Genomic DNA, 14,246 nt, shown 5'->3' with positions numbered 1-14,246 from the left:
TTATTTTATCATTCTTGACTTATAAAATGCATAGTAAATTTAAAAATAAATATAACACGAAAATTTAAATATTAATTTAAAAACAAATTTTTAAGTTTATTTTAGATAATGAAAAATAAAAAATATTATCAAATGCAGTTATCTAAAAAAGGAAACAAGAATAATAAATAAAAGAGTTACTAAACAAGTAAATATGTGCATATTACTTGTAAAAAGTTGTCATACCATGTTGTTTAGATATTTTTATGGAATTTTATTAATATTCTCGAGCTTTTTAATTGGTATCATTTTAGATTTTTTTCTATCGTTCTATAAAATAATTTTTGTGCTTCATTATAAAACTATCCAGCTAATTTCATCTTCAGAAGTAATGGTGACATTAAAAAGGCTGAGTATGACAATTTCAAATTATTGAATTTGTTCTATAAATTTCGTTGATATTGGTGGTAATAATCCTTGTTGGGAAATAGTCTTTTTCAATCTTTTCTCCCTTTTGAAATATGGAATTTAATTTCAAAGACCAATTTAAATATTTTATGGATCTTCCTCCAAAAAAAAAAAAAAAACAAAGAAAGAAAGAGATATATAATAATAATAATAATAAAAATAAAAATAAATATTTTATGGATAGAGTGATTGGATCTTTCGCTTTTAATTTTGAACATTAAATTTCTTTTAATAATTTGTGAGTTTTTAAGTCCCGGTTAGGAAGGATTGATGCTTTAAGGCTCTCTCACGTCTTTTAAAGCCTTCTATACATGTAATAAAAGACTAGGGCAACATTAGTCTCCATAACAAGTATAATTCAATTGATTTAGCATCTATATTTAACTAAAAAAGTCGTGCGTTCCAATTGAAGTTCGAATCATTCGGTAAGGAATATCCTTCTTTTAGCTTAAAATTCTTAAGAAAACACAAGAGTGGAGAACTATTAGACTATCCGTAGCAATAGTGAAAATATAATTAATTTAATACACAATTAATTACAAATTAAACAAAACTTTAATTTCGTTAACAATAGATACACAAGTAACTTATTCCTTTATTAAAAAAAATTAAACAAGACTTAAAAAAAAAACTTTATCCTTTATTAGTTCCTATGTTCTATAAATCCTACGCACACAGTTGCACTAGATATAGGCAATTTACAAGCAAGAAATGCTATTAAAATTGGGTGAAAAAAGAAAAAGGAAAAAACAAACTTTTTGCTCAAAGTTAATTAATTGTTACGTAAGATTAGTCGAATTTTTAATTTGAATGATACGTGGGTAATATCTTAAGCTTTTAACTAAGCCAAGTAACTTTATGACCAGATTCGTGTTTCTAAAGAGAGTAGACTATGCAACCCCCTAAAATAACAACTTCAAACAAGTTCTACAACGACATGTCGTCCAGTAACTTTAACCCAAATCAATATATATAAGGATAATAAACATGCCTCAAACTTTATATCATTTCCATTTACTCAATTGTCATAGGTGCGGCATTCCTCAGTCTCTGGGTTGTCCTTGCAATAGTTCTCCAATGGGTCCGACTCCTTCTTCTTGTCCCGGGCATGGCTCGCCGCTGCGCTCAGTTCCTCAACTTCATCCCACGCTGCCGCACACTCCCCGCTCACGGGGTCGCCTGCGCATGCCTCCTCTGCATTCTTGATGCTCTCTTCTACCTTATCGGATATCTTATCTGGTGCGGCGTGAACCGGAGGAACTCTCAACCGAATGGCCGTGAATCGGCCCGACTGCCTCCACGGGCGGTGGAGCCACCCGCCATTGAGGGCCTGCACTTTAGGTGTCTCAGCTGCCTTGGCCAAGATCCTTGGACTTGAGAGGTTCACCCCAGAAATGGTTGCCATATCTGTGTATGGGAAGAAGCAATCTTTAGCTCAATTGTGAGCTTCAAAAGAGGATATAAGGTGGGGATGGGCTCTACTGGCCTTGGAAACTATATATAAAGGGAATGGGAAATGTGCCATTGACACATATTTCTTATCAAATGACAACCAATGGATGAAGCCCACGTCATAGCAGTTATGAAGATATTTCATCAAAGCCAAAAAAATTGGGAAAAAAAAAAGAGTAAAACTTGGAAACTGTGTTTATAATAGAAGAATCTTGAAATTATGGCTCTTTGATGGGCAGATGGCAAGAGCATTAAAAAATATCAGGGATTACTAATATCTTGCAGCTCCCATTGTCCTGACCTGCAAATGGCTTTACTTCACTGGTCACTAGAAGTCAAAAGAACAAGAAAATGAAAAGAGATGAAAGCCACAGAAACTAATATCAAGCTGGATGTTACAAATTTATCATATAATGCAAAACAAGTAATTGAAATTCTTATGCTAAATGTAATCTTCTCTTGGAAGCAAGAAAGCCAATATAAGAGAGAAGTACCTTAAATGTCAAGTCAGCCAAGAGGAAATTAATCATTTCTACACATTCACAGGACCCTGAAACCAGAAAAATTATACAATACTGGCACCACACTTCAACAGCTGTTAATATGTTAGCTAGCTCTCTAATAATCGTTTGATATAGGTTTGAAAAACCCCGTTTTCGAATTCTATCTTATACATTTAGAAGTATAGAATCGTGAGCCAAATTGTTTCAACCCCTCGAATAATTTTCTTCCCGGAGCGGGTCTTGGACCAAGTCAAAGGTGGGGCTTACCTCTGGGCAGAAGGGTGGCAAAATCAATCAACTATTTTCCACCCACATCTCCAGGGATAGGAGAATGGATTTCCACACGACTTTTTCATATTATATTTTGATTCAAATTTTACATAACTGGCGACAGCCTTGTTATTGCACATAAAACATGTGCAAGGATAAAAAAATACTAAAATAGCATCAGACAGGATCACGGAAAATCTCAGGATTAAGTCCATAGATAGATATACTAAGTCAAACTATTGAGGATTCACCAAATTTTCAGAATTGCTGATATCTATCAATCATTCAATTCTAAGTTAAAGAGTTAGCAAATTTCAGGTCACAAAAAGTAGGGACAGATGCTTGCCTCCTATAGAAACTAGAAAGAAATAAAAATGTAAAGGCAAAATCATTGTAATAGAATAGTGAGTCCACAAAAAGAGAAAAGAAGTAAAGGAATTTATCAGATCAACAGCCAAAAATTTAAGAGAGAGTCACATACTTTAAAGTTGCAACCAATGAACCAACTATATTAAGAGCCCTGGTTATCCACTCAACGAGGACGCCCACCCACATCTTTTCTTTTTCTTTATATCGCAAGTATTTAGACAATCATAAGATCCTACTACATTTGTTCCACGCATCTTTCCAAATGTCAATTTTCCATACCAGCGAAGACAGAAAAACATTTCCTTCTCATGTAGCCAACAATACTAGGCCTACCAAAGTAATCATCAATGCATAGATTCTAATCAAACTTTCCATTAAGAAAGCCAAAGAAATCATATATTAGCTTATACATATATGATCAAATCCATGGGGAGGAAAACACCATCACCCTCACAGTTTTATTATATGAAGATAATGCCATAGACTACCTACAAAATTGCAGAATGGATTATTCAGTCGAGAAAGAAACAATGGCCATCTCTGATTCAAGAGCCAAATGAGAGAAAGAATACAAAATGGTAACTAACAAATTACTCTTCCTGCGCGATTACAGCAATTTCGCCTTTCTCCAGCAAGTCATAGAAGGATTTTACTCTCTTCTGTTCATTCCACTGATGAATTTTCCAGAAGCTACCAGCAAACAGAGCAAGAGCTGATGCCGCACATATCTCCTTAACAATGCTAGGTCCTTTCAGGGTGGCGTGAACAATTTTTCCAGCCATTTCGGTTATCTAGTTGAAAGTTATAAGAGATCAGTCAATCAACCAGTGAACTTTCCTCTGAACAAATGGGAATTTTATTGAACAAAGATTCTAAAGATTCCCAAGTGAAGCTTTTAGAATGGATTAAATAATAGGATAAATTATCAAAAATACCTCAAAACTTTGTTCATTGTTTCAAAAATCTCATTTCCTTTCAAAAGTTTCAAACTACTCTTACCTTTCATAAAAGTTCCATGACAATTTTTTTTTTTTGACATGAAAATTAACATGGAAGCTTACTTGGATTAAGTTTGAAAAGAGAAGAAAGATATAAGAAGTTATCGTTTTTAAAAGATGATTAGAAAAACATTGGGTTGACAATGAAGAAGCAAACTTGGTTGACAAGCAAAATTGGGACCTATATGCCATATTGACTTCTATGCGGCTATCTGACGTGAGTATTTTTTTAATTTTTTGTAATTTAGCATATGTGCACTGCTTTAAAAACCTTAACAAAATTGAAGAACAGTATTTTAAAGGTGAATTCACGGATCAAATCAATTTGATCATTGACATTGAAACATGAAACAACTACCTCTAAGATGTTGTATCATTGCCAAAGTAAATCCATTAGAAAACAAGCACAAGCTGTTACCATTCGGCAAGTAGTGGAAGGATTTTTAACGATTCCTTTCAGTATGATCAAAATAATCATAAATACCAAACGAAGATTACGAGGATGTTAACGTATGAAACCATCAGAAACAAATGAAATCAGATTTCAATGGACTCATATACAGCAAAATTTCTACATGTAAAATAGAACAAAATCATTTGTTTCAGAAGATATAATGGCGGAAGATTAAAAAAAAAAAGGGAATTAAGGTTACCTGAATGGGAGGCCGAGAGGAAATTTGCTAAGATCGATCGGATTTGGACTCCACGATTCCAGTTTCAGTCGTTGGCTTCAGCTGAAATGCTCAATATAGAGGACCGTTAAATCTCCATTTTACCCTCCCCTGTTATTCGTTATTTATTTATTTTTTTTGGAAAATTACTTTTTTTAGTGCCTGAAAATTGAAATTTTCACTAATGAGTTTTCAAAATTGTATTTTTAACTCCTGAATTTTAAGAAATTACATATTTCTAAAATTTAAGCGCTAAAGTGTAGTTTTTGAAAATTAAAATAACCTGCAAGTAAAAATTCAAAGACTGAAAGGCTATATATATATATATATGTTTTGTTACCAAATTATTTCTATTGAATATCCTCTTATTATATTAATTAGGTTATATTTTTAATTTATTATTTCCTGATAAACTAATATACATTTAAGGCAAATATTTACAACTATTAATCAATGATTATACTTTTGATAATGTATTAGGTTTGTTGTTCGAATTTAGAAGTGTACGAATCGTCACAAGTAATATAGAAGTTATTACTAACTTCTCCACTTTAGTTTAATATGAACACTGATAGTTTAATGGTAGTGAAACAAAGAAATCCTAAAATAGCTCAACAAAAGAAGAAAATAACACAATTATTAAGAAACAAAAGTAAAATTGAAGGGGAATAAACTCTATAGCATAACTTCACGCTCTTCCTACAACATTATTTGAAACTTTTCTAAACTAAGGTTGTTGGCAGATTTTACCCTCTTGACTCGATATTTTCTCTCAAGCAATAACAATTTCTTGAAAAGTAGAGTATCTATATTTCTATTTCTATGACTACTCTAACAACAAATAATTAAGCACGTATGACTCAAAAATATGCCACAAAATTTACAAGATTATTTCTATCTCTTGTTTTAATTTGGGAGAACTATTCAAATCTAGTCAATAATATTGTTTCTCACATAACAAGGAATCAATGTAAAGAATGATCAAATCTAAACAATGTATTAAGAATATAAAGAGTTCTCATAACCAACAAATTTAAAAAAGAGATCAAATAAATAAAATGGAAGAGTAAAGTTTGATAAAGGCTAAATCAATATCGAGTGTATTTAGTTAATGCTACAATCCAAAAAGAAAATCTCAATCAACAACATTGAATGAAAAGCAAAAAGAGTGAAAGAAGAAGAGAAAGAAAACAAATCATGTGATCTATTGAACCTCCGTCTACTCGTTCCTTCTGTTTCTCAAAAAAATCTACAAATTTTCTCGGTCAAGCGTATTTTGGTTCGAAATCCTCCTCCTTTCTCCCTTTTGCGGCTAGGGCTAAAATGAGATTTTTAACCAAATTCTGTCGGTAGCATCTAGGCTCCTAATTTAGACAACTAAATAACTAAAAGCATGCGTGTAAAATCACTGCTTCAACTTCGTAGCGCCTAGGTGTCCAAAATTCTGCCTTTCTATCCATTTTTGGAGCTAGGCGCCACTTGCAAGTGCTCAAAAACTCACTTTTCTTCTTGATTTGCTCTTTTCTTCCTATCCAATTCCACTCCTACTAAATAAATGAATACTAAAACCAGTTAAACTAGCCAAAGAAAATATACATCAAAATAACAAAATAACTCAAAAACACTCTACATCACTAGACCCAAGATTTACTCATCAATTTTTAATTTATTATTTTCTAATAAACTAACATACAGAAATATTTACACACATCAATGAGTGATTATACTAAAATTTTCTCATGTATGATTATTCTACCACATTTATTAGGGTGTATTTTAATTTATATTTTCCTAATAATTTAGTATTTGCTAATATATTTATTAGAGATGAGCATAGGAAACCAAAAAATCGATCCGATCGAACCAACATTGGTAAGTCGGTTTGATGACAATTTCGGTCGGAATCGATTTTACATAAAGAAAAACCGAGTTTAGCCAGTCGGTTTGGTTGGAAAACCACTTTTCCGACCAATCGATGGATTAATTTTATATTTAGTATTAAAAAAAACAAGAGTGGACTACGTGTCGACTGTAACGAGTTTTGAGGCACCATTATTTTTATTTTAATTTATCATCTTCTCTGACATCAACCCACTTTCTCTCTCTTCCCTCTCATCCATCCTCACTATCAACTCCTCCATTTCGCAGCCCACTGTCCCCGCCCCTTTTTTTTTTTTTCGAGTGTCGATTTTCCCACAACACCGACCGACTTGGCCGACACAGGGATGGTTAAAAAAACTGTCGGTTTCCAGATTGGAAACCGATTAGGTCGGTTTTGGTTTTCGGTGTCGAGATTGGTAAAAAACCGACCGATGCTCACCACAAATATTTATGGGTAAAACACATTTTGTTTTCATAGATTTGAGGATAAATTTTTATTTGATCCCTAAATTTCAGAAATTGACAACTTGATCTCCAACTCTCTAATTCTAAAAGGCATTATTTGGGTTAAACGGTACTCTTTGATGTGAAAGTGATATGATTTAAGATATAATTTGATATGATTTAAAATTTAGATATGACATGATTTTTCTTTTTTTTTTTTTTAATATATATGACATTGATTTAAATTTTTGAAATTACATTTAATTTTAGATATTATTTTAGAAGAAGAAGAAAAAGTAATATAATAAAAATCATATTTTATCACTCTCAATTTTCTTTCCACCTCGGAGCGATGGTTTGTTAGTTCCAATCCTTGAGGGCTATTTTTTTTATCAGAATTTCGAATGGCTTTGTATCCCTTTGAATCTTCAAATTGCTCTGGATTTTTCTTGTTGATTGAAGTTTATTCCTCACAAAGGCGCCGTTTTGGATTTTTTTTTTATACTTTTCTGTATGCTTGGATGACGTTTGCTGCTGCATCATCATTTACTGCCATGTACTTAAAGTACTAACTTCGATTTAATTGCTGATTGTTGCACTGCTGTCATGTACTCAAAAGTACTAACTTCGTCAGTCGATGTTTGATTGGTTTCATCATTACAAACGAATATAGAGTTTGTGGTCTCTCGTATCAACAAAAAAACGAGTATGTGGTTTCTCGTACCAAAAAACGAGTTCAGGACCCCGTATTATCACTTGCAAGCTATTTGATATTCTTCTTTACAAGTGGGGCCACTCGAGGGAGAGTGATGTAAAAGTGATAAAATTTATGATATGATTTAAGATTTAGATACGATAGGATTTAGGTTCCTCGTTAACCATTGAAATTACATTTAATTTAAGATGTTCTTTTAATTTAGATATTTTATTTCTGAGTAATTATTTTTTTTTTATAAATAGGATGGTTTGTTTCTATGGAAAGAGAAAAAAAAAAGGAATAAAATGAAACCATATTTTATTATTTTCTTTCATCCCTTAAATTTGTCAACCGCCGAGAAAGCCACTATAGATGCTTGATTTTCTAGGTAACAAAAATGAAAAACCCAGAATTTTCTTTTTCGAGAAATTGGGAGAAAATAAAAAACAAAATAGTGGTGGGTGAAAATGATGAGTAGAAAGTCCATGTCAATAGAAGCCAATGTTCTTTCCATTTTACTGTTTTTTTTTAAATTTCTGAACTTGGATCGAAAATTTAGTACTTTTTTTTTATAATATTGGAAACGAAAAAACAGAAGAAAATTAAAGAACAATAGACTCCTATTGTTCAACCAGCTTTTAAGTCCGCACGAATAGCTCCCATCAAATCTGTCGGAGCTTCCTCTAAAACTACTAAAATATCTACTTTGAAACTACCAAAATGAATTGGATGAGAAATTAGCATCTTTTTCTTTTTAAACACCGTCGATTCAAAATATAAACGACATCATTTTAGAGGTCTCTATTTTCTATCGATATCATAATTGTCTTAAGGTTGTCCTATAAATAATATAATTGACAAAAGTTTTATAGAAAAACCCAAATAAATATTGATAAATATAAAATGAACTTGATTAAGAGATTTAAAGTTAAAATAATAAATATAAATTTTGTTTACCAACTTGAAGTAAATTATGTCCATTGTCTTAGGCCAGCCTAATCTTCTTCGATATATTATCTACATTCATTCAATCCATCTATATTAAGGTGCAATTAAACATAATTTTTTTATCTCTTTTTTCTTCTAATGCTTATAAAATATTTTTAACAATAATATATTGTATAATGATTACAAAATATTAGTAAAATTAACAATATTTGAAAAAAGATTTTCAAAATTAAATTTACTTAAATTGCACTTGAATAAAAAATATTTTAATAAAATTAGATTAATGTACGTCCGCGATAAAAGAAAAAATTAGCCTTAGGCCTATATGAACATAATTTGTATCTTAGGGAAAGAAAAAGGTTGTTGCCTCTTTTCATGAACAAAATTGTTGGGTTTTGGAGATTGATTTGATTATGTTTATGGATGACATTATTTGAGCAACTCATTTTGGGCTTTTTTGTCAGCAATTAACTTGCAATTTGACAGAGAGAGTTATGGCCCTCATCATTGAGGATAACCAATTAAAGTAGATTTTATGACTGGTCAAACTTATTTGGAGAAAATTTGATTTTTATTAAATTACAAAAATTAATGAGTGGCTTACTAGAAATTAATTGATAGCAAAAGTTGAACATCTATCTAATTTATAAGGTTCAATTTGATCAAATTAAAACTTTATGCTTAAAATTGATACAACTTGTCTAGTTTAGAGGTAAAAAAATGAATTTTTCTATTTAAAATTTAAAATTCATTTTATTATAAACATTCAAATTAAGTAAAATTGAAACTAGACCATATAAATACTGTATGATATTAGTTGGTTTGGTATAGGTTCTAAAAATTATTGTAAAATGAATACAAAAAAATATAATTTTGTTCAAAATAATATAGGATAGAATAATCTATATAAATATATAAGCAAGATAATAAAACTTTAAGTATTTAGTAAGACTTTTTTACATAAAATTAAATTGCTTTTTGATTTAGAAAGTTTTTTTTAGAATAAAATGAATTAAAAACTATAACAGCATTATGCTGTATATTTATAATTACTCAAAAAGTAAAAATATATTTTTATTAAAAGATAAAAAAACAGTATTACTGATAAAAGGAAAATAAAAATAATTTTTTATATTTGTTGAGATTCAAAGTTCAGACATTTTTCTAATTCCCACAAGCCACTATATAAAATATATATAATAATGTATTACACAGTATAAAAAATGCACAGTAATTAATTTCAGGGGTGCACCTGCCCCCAAGCCCTTTCTTATATCTGTCCTGCTTAGAATTTTTAAGGTAGATTTTGGGTATTAAGCGATTTAATGAATAATATATACTCGCATATTCAATTCAGTATATACTTGTATATACATGTATGTATGATATATAATGATAAGTTTATGTGATATATTATGAGTATATATTTAAATTTGCAAATACGACCACAAAATAACATAAAAATTATATGATATATACTCAGGTATATATGTGAATTCACCATATATATATATATACTCATTAAAATTACCCTTAGTATATATCTTATATAACTTTTGTTTTTGGTTATTTATTATTCTTAAATGTAACGAACCATAATTGTTAGATCTGTAATATAATGAATTTGTGAAAATTTCTTTGTAGTTATCCCCTTTCCACAAAATCAAAATAGAATTCTTAATTTGTTAAACATAGATTGATTTTTCATTTATGGAAATTAGAGAAAATGAATGAACCGAAAATTTCCCGCCGGCAAAAAAACTTCCTCCATAACCTTCAAAATCAACAACTCATTGAATTGAAAAACGAAAAAAAAAAAAAAAAACCTTCTTTATCTTGAAAAAATCATCTATGCAGAAAAAGTTGCCTCTACGATAGCATGCTTCTTCTTGGGATACCCCATACCAAGCATGTGGTTGACGTACACCTTACCGTCTTTCACGGTGGCTGCCGTCACCCACCGATGCTTAAGCCCGGACAACGTCGCCACCACCGCGGCCGTCTCCCAGCCGTCCAAGCTCTCCAACATTCTTGTATAAGGGTGACGAGCAACCACAAGTTTGGTTGGAGAAAGAAGCTCTAGACCATCTCCAAATGTAAGATGGCCCCCAGTTACATTGATCGGCTTAACTTTAGCTTCCTCTGATCCCTTGTCCAAATCTACCTTAAACAAGTCTCCACTCATTGAATGAACAACTATTAAGAACCCATCTGGGTGATAAACGATGCCGTTTAGCCCGAACATGCGCTTGTATCGCTCCTTTGGAATGAACAAAGAACTTTTTATGGTAGACATGAACTTCCCATCAACTCCAACCTTCCATATTTTGCTTTGTTTGACATCTGTAACATACGCATTGCCCTCCGAATCTACCGCTACGTCGTCTGCAAACGATTTCTCGTCGCCTGCATACGTCGAGAAGTGACTATTAATCTTTTATGTTCATGTCAAAGCAGGAGCAGAGTTAATGGCTTCAAACTGAACATGAACAAATTTTTGCCCTTTGTACTTTGGAAGGTGAATGGTAATTTCATGATGTTGAAAATCCCACTGTGTTATTCAGATGTTGGAAAGTAACAACCAACAAATTGGATTTTGACTTTAATGGCTAGCTCCCATAGTTTGACTTAAATTGAATTATTTTTTCCCTCTTCTAACAAAGTGTTCATAATTTTGCCATTTGCCAAACCTTCTATGCCATTTTCATGGGCCCCTCAAAAGTATAAGTTTTTCTTCCCAACGTAATTCTTTAATGTCATTAGACCTCACCTCACATTGTTCTTAAATAAAAAGTTAAATTTTAAATATCTATCTTTCAAGTTTTTACCAACATGAATCTAACTCGCTCGCTCGCTCCGTTGTGAAGTATATGAATCCAAATCTTCGCAACCCACATTTCTTTTACTAAATCTTTTTATGTATATTTAAAGTCTTTGAACTTTCGAGATTAAGTCTAATAGAAAATTGAATTATAAAAAAGCATCTTAACATATTCATGAATTTTAAAAAATGTTAAAATTTTAAGCCTATTTTAAACACTTTGAAATTTAAATATATATTAGATTAAAAAATAAAAAATTTATTAGACACGGTTAGAACTCAAAAAATCTATTAGATACAAAATTAAAAATTCATCTAACTTATTAAATAATTTTAAAGTTTAAAGATTAAAATTAAAAATTTCAAAATTTATAAAACCATTTTATAAAGTTCAAACACCTATTAAACAAAAAGTTCATAATCCAAGAAATTTAATTAACCTAAGGTTTAAACACTATATTGATCAGGTACTTTCTGGATTTGGTTTATTTTACTTGTCAAAAACTGCTGCACATAAAATGTTCATCCTTAAAATGAATTTCAGATACAGAGATCGTTTCCACAACTAAACACAAACAGAATAAGAAAAGGGTAAATACTCACTGGGACCACTGAGTTGGGTGAGAAATTGGCGATTCCAAGTGGAGAGATCATAGGCTGCGAGTCCATTGAATCTCTTCCCGCGCACATCGGAAGTAACGACGAGCAGCCGATTCCTCGGCCGGTCGATCGAAATCCCTAGCGACGCATTCCCCCGCAAATCGGGATCATCGATCACTCGAACTTCCTCCAGAACGGTCTCCGGCGACTGCCCGCCGTCGGGGACGGCGATCTGGCCCACGCCGCCCTCCATGAACCCGACCAAGAATCGACGGTTGAGATCGTCCCATTTCGCGGTCTCTCTGAAGAATCCGCTGCTGTGGTAGTAATAAACTCGCGAGGGGGGCGTCGCGAGCTCGAGCGAGATGAGAAATGCAATCGGAACGGCGGAAATCAGAGAGAGAATCAGAAGGAATCTGGTGGTGCAGATGGCCATTGCTACGCCGCGGACGCACCGGAGACGGCGGAAGGCTGATCGGAGATGGGCGGTGGGCGGTGGTGGTGGGGTTCATGTTTTAAATGTTTTTGAGGGAGATTTTGAAGCACACCTTCGAGGAGTGAATTTTGAGCATATGAAAAACGTTTTTTCTCTGTTTCTGCTGATACCTAATTTCTGCTCAAATTCTGAGAAATCTGCAATATTTTAATAACAAAAAAAAAAAAAATGATCAACTTGCAAAAGGCAAAAGAATCACCTACACACTCTTATGCTCCATCTGGAATTTGTAGGAAATCATTTTAGGATTTTAAATGATGGAAATTTGAAATGCTTAATGATTGTAAATAATGTATAACCTATGCCTTTAATATTTTTTAGAATATATATATATATTTTAATCCTAAAAATTAATTAATGACTTGGCATATTAAAATTTATTCTTAAATAATGTAAAGTTGTGCCATCATGCGTAAAAGGAGAAAAGAAAAGGTCTTGCCTGTTTTAATTTAAATCTCTTTTGGTTGTAAATGCTGTTACATTTTCTCCCTTTCTTTTCTCAATATAGCCAGATCATATTTAATGTAAAAACACTTGATTTATTAACGTGTATTAGTTCATTAATTGATATATACCTCAACTAGAAAGTTGTGAGTGATTTCATTATATGTAACAATTTAAATATGTGTAGCTTATAAACATATTTGGATTTCATTAATTTATCGATATACATATATAAGAAACTTCATTATGTTTTAATAATATTTTTCACGATATGAACTAAATCGTTACAAATTTTAATCTACAGAGACTAAATTGTTACGAACTAAATTTAATCTATTGTTAAGAATTTAATTGTGTAGGGATTAAAACATTATAGACTAAAGTCCAATAGTTAAATCATTATCTAAATAGGGACCAAAATTATCTTTTAATCTTAATTTTTCATTTGATTCTCTTTTTAGTAATCCTTTGATTCCATTTATAACATGACAAGTTGCATGTCAAAGAGAACGTAATAAAAGCATAAATAAATAAATAAGTATTTTGTAGGGATGAAATTAGAGAGATAAAAACAACATAAATTGAAACTAAATTCGGAAGTTGATGTATTAAAATGGTAATTTAACTAAATTTTTAAAATGATAAGTACTAAATTGAAACTACATTTTAGACCGTAATAACCAAAATTTCAATTTAACCCTAATCAAAACTAGGTTAAATTACACATTTAGTTTATGGGCTTTTAGATTTGTATCAAAAAATTCCTAAATTTTAAAGAGTCTAGGTCCAAATTTTCATTTTGTATTTAATAGGTATATGGGTTTAGGGTGTAAATTCCTAAATTTTTAATTTTGTGTTTAATAGATGATTGAACTTTATAGGTTATCCACATATTTAACATTTTTTACATTCACGTATCTATCAAACACAAAATCGAAAAATATAGAAACTTATTAGACACAAATATTAATTTTATGCCTAATAAATCTATTAGCTTAAAGTTTTTTTTGAATATGTCAAAGACCTTATTTTTAATACAACAAATTGAAAGTATGGAGGTTTTGGTAGATCTCATTTACTATGATACTCAAGTTAGCAAATATACTAAAATTTATTAGACAGATTAAAAATTTTAAAACAATTTATTAGGGGAATGATTAATTTTAAGAATAACGCAATTTTAAAAATAAATTATAAAAATAATG

The 14,246-nt window shown here is 31.2% G+C and overlaps 3 protein-coding genes across 3 annotated transcripts; all 3 read right to left on the bottom strand.

Moving 5' to 3' along the window:
- Positions 1-1,318: 1,318 nt before the first annotated feature.
- Positions 1,319-1,934, bottom strand: LOC111022459 (calvin cycle protein CP12-2, chloroplastic). The gene has a single exon (XM_022299634.2). The coding sequence runs from the start codon at positions 1,850-1,852 to the stop codon at positions 1,466-1,468; it is 387 nt and encodes a 128-aa protein (XP_022155326.1). The 5' UTR covers positions 1,853-1,934; the 3' UTR covers positions 1,319-1,465.
- A 1,459-nt stretch (positions 1,935-3,393) lies between these two features.
- Positions 3,394-4,808, bottom strand: LOC111022461 (cytochrome c oxidase subunit 5C-like). The gene is made up of 2 exons (XM_022299635.2): positions 4,693-4,808; positions 3,394-3,832 (listed from the first exon to the last, which is right to left on the bottom strand). Exon 2 carries the CDS (start codon positions 3,821-3,823, stop codon positions 3,632-3,634), a length of 192 nt encoding a protein of 63 aa, XP_022155327.1. The 5' UTR covers positions 3,824-3,832; positions 4,693-4,808; the 3' UTR covers positions 3,394-3,631.
- A 5,614-nt stretch (positions 4,809-10,422) lies between these two features.
- LOC111022438 (uncharacterized) lies at positions 10,423-12,629 on the bottom strand. Its single transcript, XM_022299614.2, has 2 exons — positions 12,105-12,629; positions 10,423-11,086 (listed from the first exon to the last, which is right to left on the bottom strand). Exons 1-2 carry the CDS (start codon positions 12,535-12,537, stop codon positions 10,530-10,532), a joined length of 990 nt encoding a protein of 329 aa, XP_022155306.1. The 5' UTR covers positions 12,538-12,629; the 3' UTR covers positions 10,423-10,529.
- Positions 12,630-14,246: the final 1,617 nt, after the last annotated feature.

Source organism: Momordica charantia (assembly GCF_013281855.1).
Source record: "Momordica charantia cultivar OHB3-1 chromosome 8 unlocalized genomic scaffold, Mcharantia_2.0 BLBB01000008.1, whole genome shotgun sequence".
Classification (NCBI taxonomy): domain Eukaryota; kingdom Viridiplantae; phylum Streptophyta; class Magnoliopsida; order Cucurbitales; family Cucurbitaceae; genus Momordica; species Momordica charantia.
The sequence above is the reverse complement of the archived record's forward strand: the minus strand, read 5'-3'. Positions and strand labels throughout refer to the sequence as shown.

What these genes read in the sequence shown, in the direction of transcription:
- LOC111022459 (XM_022299634.2), bottom strand. Translation starts at nt 1,852, where the DNA reads ATGGCAACCATTTCTGGGGTGAACCTCTCAAGTCCAAGGATCTTGGCC.
- LOC111022438 (XM_022299614.2), bottom strand. Translation starts at nt 12,537, where the DNA reads ATGGCCATCTGCACCACCAGATTCCTTCTGATTCTCTCTCTGATTTCC. An exon ending in CACCCAACTCAGTGGTCCCA is followed by an intron (nt 11,087 to 12,104) that starts GTGAGTATTTAC and finishes CGACGTATGCAG; the next exon opens with GCGACGAGAAATCGTTTGCA.
- LOC111022461 (XM_022299635.2), bottom strand. Translation starts at nt 3,823, where the DNA reads ATGGCTGGAAAAATTGTTCACGCCACCCTGAAAGGACCTAGCATTGTT.